General features: G+C 35.9%; 1 protein-coding gene across 6 annotated transcripts in view; it reads right to left on the reverse strand.

The window, feature by feature from the left end:
- The window catches only part of ETV1 (ETS variant transcription factor 1), an 87579-nt gene extending 80180 nt beyond the window's left edge, over positions 1-7399 (reverse strand). The window contains exons 1-5 of one of the 6 annotated variants that reach the window (XM_036894495.2): positions 7052-7399; positions 6756-6953; positions 6495-6626; positions 5630-5717; positions 4182-4229 (exon numbers count right to left, since the gene is read on the reverse strand). In XM_036894495.2, coding sequence (XP_036750390.2) covers positions 4182-4229; positions 5630-5717; positions 6495-6539 — 181 coding nt within the window. In that variant the 5' untranslated portion in view covers positions 6540-6626; positions 6756-6953; positions 7052-7399. Of the gene's footprint in view, positions 1-3663; positions 4046-4181; positions 4230-5629; positions 5718-6119; positions 6352-6494; positions 6627-6755; positions 6954-7051 lie in introns of those variants that run through there. The other 5 variants (XM_036894496.2, XM_036894497.2, XM_036894494.2 and 2 more) reach the window with 5 other exon arrangements.
- Between the last annotated feature and the right edge of the window lie 304 nt (positions 7400-7703).

A 7703-nucleotide genomic window follows, 5' to 3' on the forward strand; every position in this document is an offset into this window, starting at 1 on the left:
AAACTTTTCTATTTTGCAAATAGACTCTAGTGAAAAGGCATTTATATAACTACAATATTTAGAAATATAATACATTTACTCTACCTGCTGTATTTTAATGAAGCCCAAATCAAGTCTTCCTTTCAAATTTTGGAGTATTCCCTGATACAACAAAAAGAGGGGTAGTAGCCTCACCCTTTATCTTCCACACACCCCAACTGACTCTTAATAAATTCTAAGTAATAGTATGGACTTCTGTAATCTAATGCTTAAGTCTCAATTCCTTTTTTATGTGTGCCACATAAAATAATGTAGTTTTTAAAGCATTTATTCCTTATTTCATCACACGGAAAAATAAAGAAAACCAAACCATAAAACATTCATGAGCACATATCCAACTCACGTTCCATTTTAAAGAGTGTAATTTTTGAAAATTAAAAATGAGGGCATTATGACCACTGTGCATTTTGGATGACTTTATGTGTAGCATGTATACATATAATACATATTATTCAGGAATCTTCATAATACATGATTTAGAATATAAATTTAGTATCAGTCACTGAAGTGAATTAAGGAGATACAATGACATCTCTAAAGTCAACCTACTGAAGGTCATATAAAACAAAAGAAAAAAAAAAGCCTTATCTTTGGTGTAGAAAGGTTGTTCTTGGAGATGAAACTTTGAATCAAGTGTGGTGGCAGCATGAAGCCTGGCTTAGTACAACACCCCTGACAAACCTGATGGCCGCGAATCACCGTTGACTTTCTTCCTTAATTGTACTGATGAAAAGAACCTCAAGTACATCTAGAACCACAGCACAAATCATATTCAAAAATGCCTATGTATTTACACTAGATACATATGAAATTCATTATTTCCCTTTAATACCATCCATTTTAAACTCAATTTTACATCTTCCTATTTCTGCCCCTCCCACACAAAAGGGTCCATTGTAACTATGAATTGCTAGGACGCCACTCACTGAAGGACCACTTATAACAGGTTGTTAAGAGTAAGACTTTACCATGATGATCAGGTAAGATTGATATTTGAACTCATTCCTTCATGGGATCAAATAATCGAAATTGCCTTTCTGTCAGTAGCAATCTAATTCAAAAGACAAAGAATCAATAAAGAATTGTACATAGTAAAATTACAATACAAAGTAGCTGTGGCAAAATTTAAAATAGGCCATTCTCTCTCTCCCTCTTTTTTTATTTAACTGCTACTGTGGCCCCTGAAAACACATTTCCAATTTTCTTCAGAATGAGATGCGACTATTTAAAATTGTGGTTTATATGTTAAAAACCCTCAAATTGCAGGGGTAGTATTTACAAAGTAATGCTAAGGTCAAGCTACATTCTTCACTAACTTATTTTTGATCCCTGCTTGGAAGTTACTTTTGGGGTATAATGTATGTATATTTTTATAGAGGACTTTAGTGAATTGGAAATACTGGTTCCAACCCCACTCTCAAATAGTCCTGCCTTACCTATCCCCATTTCTCTTGGCATAAAACATTTCATAACCTATAATAATCTACCTCTATGACTAATCCATATGTTGTACTTTGAGTCTAATTTACAAAATTGTTACAGGAAAAAACAAATGAAACATGCTAGGACATATAATTTCCCAAGTAGTTAGGGACTTTGATACTTTTTTAAAACATGATTTTCATACGACACATTACAACTAACATGACTCTCATGTCAATTAAGATTTTTAGACCTGATTAACTTCCCAGTGGGATTCTAACTCACAAGAGAAACTTGGTTAAATGCCAATGATCTTTTTCAAAAGGGTCAAGATGCCTTAAAATTCCATGGTCACTTTCTTGGCTACAAAGCACTATGAAAAAAAAATATGTAAATGGTTCAGTTCATAGTCTGCCAATTTGGCAAAATTTTAATATCTGGATGTCCAGAAGGATATAAATGGACAAATGTTGCTATGAATAAACTAGTGTAATTTTGAGATTTCTTCTTAATTCAAGATGTGTGGTAAGTCAAGTTAAAGTGCTAATTGAAATAATATAATTATATGTATTTGCTAAAAATAAAAATAAATGTGCAGTCCATTAACAAAAAAGCCCCTCTATTCTCATTATCAGATTTCAAAAATCATATTAACAACTTTTTGCTTTTATCATAATACGATTAGTTAATGTAAACTATTTTGAAAAATGTTTAAATTATTCTAAAATGCAATTTCATCCAGTTTGTAGAGTTGCCCACCTGAATACTCAATAGAACACTCAGAGAATTAATCCCTGAACTGAATTAAGCTTATGAATACTTGTCTAAGTGAAAGTCCGCGTTCTTTTAAATACAGTCATTTTCTAGGTTTATTTTTATAAAGCTAGAGCTTCGGATCTGATTTACAGGTATGTTAATAGTCATGAGTTAGAATGTTCACTGCAGAATTTTAAAAGATTAACTCCGATAAATTATTCAAATAATTTACCACAACGACCAATAAATAAAACAAGTCGAAAGTAAAAAAAAAAAAAAAAAGGCTGTACTGAAACTGATTATAAAATGGTAAGAATCTGTCACTGATATCACATTTTAAAATTCCAGAAACAGAGTTGCTATGCACATCCAAAATCTGCCAGCAAGTGCTCTGACTTAGAATGAATGAGACTTAAGTATCTTAGAAACCAACAAACCTTCCTGAACAATTAAAACAGATATTTTAAGTTATTTTGGATGAGCCAATAAATTCTCTCATAAATGTAATGTTCACAACCTTCAACTTTGCTAAACTACCAGATAAAAGTTAAGAACCTCTGTGAAAATTTGTTGTGAAAAAGTTACTCTTGAATATATGATTTACGTTGCAATAAGTCATCTACTGCAGTACATTCCATTTAGAGACAAGCAAAATGACCTTTAAACCTAACTAAAACTTTCATTAATACTTACCTTCATTAACATATAAATACAATCATCCTTTCGAAAGGCTACTAGGAAAGCTATTTAACTTAAAAGATTCAAAAAGATTGCTAAAGCTCTTTGGAGAACTAGAATATCAGCAAAACAAAGAAACTTATTTTACATGCTAGTAGCAACTTGATCAACTGCAAGCAAGACCACCGAGGAAATACTGAGTCCGCCTCAAAGTGGCAACAGTGACCCTTGGATTCCAATTAAAAAGACCCTCGCTCTTCTTTTAACCATCTTAGGAATCTGTTCCAAAAACTGCATGTTTCCAATATAATGTAAAGAGAGAAATAACACAATTACACTCAGTGCTTAAATATCTATAATTTTCTCTTTGTATTTCCAACAAAACACATCATAGGGTAAGATTAATATTTCACATTTATTATGAAAAACCTAAAAGAAAATGTCCAAGTCTCCCAACATTAGGCATTTCTCAAGTTGTATAAAGCTGTACTGTAGTATCTCACTGTTCCTATACAATAAAGTTTCACACAGTGAAAGATAAAATAGTTTGCAACACAAAATTTTATCAAAAAGTCACCAAAAATGAAAGTAATGCCTTTAAAGAGCTCCTTGCTATATTAAATAAATCCTAACAGAAGTGACATAATAGCAGAGGTCAATTTCAACAAACATCATATAATAGTAACAAACAGAAAACATTTTTTAAATCCTCAAATCCCCCAAAGATTTATTTTAAAGCCATAGATTTCCTAAGTATTGGATACACACCTAACGTTCTGTGTTGTGAACAAGGTGGAAAGAAGACACTTGCACTTAAATCTTGAAGCATCCCGTCCTGATGAACCCAGAGAAACTAATTTCTGCCATCAGAAAAGTCCTCCACCAAGCAACACCAAATAATGATATGCGCTGCTCTAAAGGAAACAGCAAGCCGGGTTCTGGCTCTAGGAGGTCTCTCGAGGTACAATAATATAAACCTGATCAATTGCAATTAAAATCTGAACAGAGGCTTAGAACTTGAAGTCTTGGTGCATTAGTTCTTGCCAAAAGCAGATGTGATTGTGAGCTGGAAGCAATTTCTCCTGGTAATTTGTGATGACACTGGGTAGTACAGCCCCAGATTCCCCAAAGACAAACTCATCAGAGACTCTAATGTATGCATGACACATGAGGTGGCTCTTTTAGAGCTCAATTAATTGGGCTGAACATTAAGACAGCAAGTTCAGGACTTCCCCCCCAATCTAGAGTTGCTTTTCCCCTCCTTTTAAAGCAATTTTTTGCCTTACCTTCTGCAAGCCATGTTTCCTGTAACTGACTTAGATCTTGAAAGAGTTCTAAAAAACAAGTCAAAGACATAAACAAAAGGTTTGCAAACCTTTAAGCTTCATTAAATGGAAATGCTTGTCATGAAATCAGCGTTAAATATGAATTTAAGAAATTGGGAAGGGGAGTCAACATAAGAGAAAAATAGGATTCATAACTTAAATATCTCAATAATCCTAGCCATTTTGAAGGCTATTAATAAGCAATACTTCAAGAAGTTATTTTACTCGGCTAAATAATAAAGTCAATCTTTTCCCCCCTTTTTAACAAATAGCTTAATAAATAAGCTCAGCAACACCAAACAACACACATACACAAGGATTCACAAAAAGGCTGAGGTGCAGGTGTGCCTATCCTCAGAAACCTTCTTAAATATACAACTCTTGCTAAAAGAGTAGCAGGGGAATATTAGAAAGGCTGAAAAACATTTTACTAATATATTCTGAATCGTATATGAAAGATGTTAACAGTATGTGGTATAGTTCTCCAAGTACTATATGTCTTTAGGTTCAATGCCTCAAAACTAAAAGAGACAACTTTTAAATACAAGATTTTAGAGAAAAATATCTACATTAATAGATTTATTAAAGTCAAAGAGAGTTAATTCCCTGGCACCTGTTTATTAAGAAGATCAAAACTGTGTATTCTCTCATAATGGGGAGGGAGAGGGGTGTCCAGTAAGTATGAAGATTGGAAGAAGTTTCAGAATTCAAAATACCTAATATAAATGGCAAACTGAACTTTGATAATTAAATCTAAGTGTATTAAGTTTATTATGAATGTTCCCATATGGCTGGAATAATTTATATTGACCTCCTAACACCAGTTCATAAAGAGAATCTGTAACCTAATTACCCAAATAGGTATTATAATTACTAATTAGGCCTTAATTATGATTCAGTGAATACTTTAAGGCCTATAAACAAGATATTATGACCTCACTATGTAGCCATCAGAATCATCCATGAAAAGTTTGATAACAGCATATATACTGTAAAGGGGATGGGAAATCAAACTATTATTTGAGCTATTTACTTCTAATAAAGTGGAAAGGACAATGTAAGCAGTGTACATAACTGCTTAATTTGTCTCATTGTGTAGGTTTAAACTGTTACCTTAGTGTATGGGATTAGTTACATATGCACAAGGATATTTAAACCCAAAAGAATGATTAAAAGAAGGATGTCACTGTTAAATTCTTATTTCCTTCTTTCATTAGTTCGTGACAGGGCCATAAAATATCCTCCAATGCCAAATGTCACATTATGTTAATTGCTCCATGTAAAAGTCTTAGTTAAATGCAGTAATTTGAAAGCTGATTATTTTTAAGCTAAGACTGAAGCACTCCTCTTCCTCATGAGGGTGGGGTGTATAAGTAGAGAGGGGGATTTAGCCCAAAATTAAACCTCACCTTCTGAATCATGAGCCAGATCTCTGTTAATGAATTTTCTTTTCCTGACATTTGTTGGTTTCTCGTTACAATTTCTCCCACGCTGATTCTACAAAAGGAAAGATAAAATCTTTTAAAAGAATGTAAACCTTATATGTCACACACACAAAACACATGCATACATAAGTCTACTCTAGATAGGAAAATAAAAGTCCATAGTATTAATTCTAATATTCATTTTCTGCATTCATTTGACAGTGAAAGCTTATGCTGAGAATTCAACGGCCAGGAAGAGTTGCTTCCCAGGGCCGATCACAACACTACTATTTATCAGTCATATTCCTCGTATATCAGCATCAAAACAACATTAAGCAATTATACTTAAAGTCGTTTTTAGGCTGGATCAAAGCTAAATTAAAATACAAAGAATTTTATTCTCTCTCTGACAGCTCCACAAAAAAACAAATAGTGGTGAAATGAAAAATATGAGAAAATAAGAAAAAAAAAACACCCCATGTAAACAAAAAGTGTCAGCATTTGTCTCAACTTCATTCTTGTCAATGTGGCAGACAAACCCAGCCAAAAACTTTGAGTGCAGCAGCTGCTGCCGCCCTCCATCTCCTCTTCCACTCATCTTGGGCACTTAATCAGAAAAAGGGGTTTAAAAAGAAAAGCTATGCCTTATCCAAATCACTGAAAGGTAAGCTCATTTTGAAGATTGGGCTTCTAGAAGCAGAGTCGCCCTACAGTGGCAACAAAGCAGATAAAATATCTGCAATCCCAACCCCCTTGCCCCCTCCCTTCTCATTCTCTCCCTCACCACCCCCCCAACCCCCACGCGACGGAGTCAAGTTTATAAACAGCAACTTTCGAACTGATCACTCACATTGGTGACCATGTAAGGCACTTGCTGGTCATAAAATCCATCCATTCTGCTGCACTTCGCAAATCTCAGCTCAGGATTTTATATTTTGAGCATTTAGCTGGAGATTTCTTCGGGATCTGGACTTCTATCAACCTAGAGGGGAACAAGATGGCTTTTTAGGCTAAAAAAAAAGTCATGAATGAAGCTCTTGCATTTGCATAGCTAATTACCCTCCGACAGTCCCATTCACAAAAATAACCCTCCCTACACCGCCTCCTTCACCTGGATCCAAGGAGAGCCGAGAGAGTTCACAATTTACATATTTTCAGCAGTAGCAAAAATCCGAACAAGAGGCGATGTATTTATTTACACTCTCGATGTTTCCCTGCGCGGTTCGGTGGACCCCGGGCAGCTCTGATTCGCAAACGTGTGCAAAACTAGCAATGGCGATCAACGAGACTTGCTTTGCACCTAACGGGACTAAAGAGACGGAGACACCTCTTTCATAAGGATAGTTTTTGCAACCCACGACCATGCAGTTATCTGGAGAGACATAAAAAGTTGTTGGAAAGACCCACCTGAAGGCCACGCTAGGCGAAGAGCTGCAAAAAAATCCCTTTAAATTTAATAAAAACATTAATTATTGCCCAGCACTTCCCCTTTGGAAGCCGAAAGCGTCTCTGACAGAGCTCAATTCAGTGGTTTTTCCTCTACTTCTCCTCCAGGGGCCTCCAATCCAAACTGATGGATCGCTGCCTCCCATTGGCTCCGCGTCTCTTTCACAAGATCAGATTTCGGGCTGTCAATCAGGCGGCTTGCTGACCCTTCTCATGGATCTCTCTCGCCCCTCTGCCCAAGCATGTGCTCCGCCGGCTGGCGCGCGGCCCGCAGCCTGGAAACGCCAGCGAGGAAACCGACTGCCTTTCTAACCCCCCGCTTATTGTTAAAGCTCCCGGGGACGCTGAAGCCATGTGTATGGAGTCGCCAGTTCTTACTGGTGTATTTGGTCCACTATTTCTATTTAGGGCTGATTTCCTAAAGCACTTTTGTTGGGTTCATGTATATACTCCGAAGCGCGAGGTCCACTAAGGCCGGGCCTCCTTACCCCTCCTCCCGTGCCCCAGACCTCCAGCTCTGCTACTTAAATCCTGATGAGCCCACAAATCTTTTGGCCCGAGTTATTTTCCCTTTTTTCAACACCCACCCTCATCATTATGGTTTATAAAAAAA

This window comes from Manis pentadactyla, chromosome 7 (genome assembly GCF_030020395.1).
Source record: "Manis pentadactyla isolate mManPen7 chromosome 7, mManPen7.hap1, whole genome shotgun sequence".
NCBI lineage: Eukaryota > Metazoa > Chordata > Mammalia > Pholidota > Manidae > Manis > Manis pentadactyla.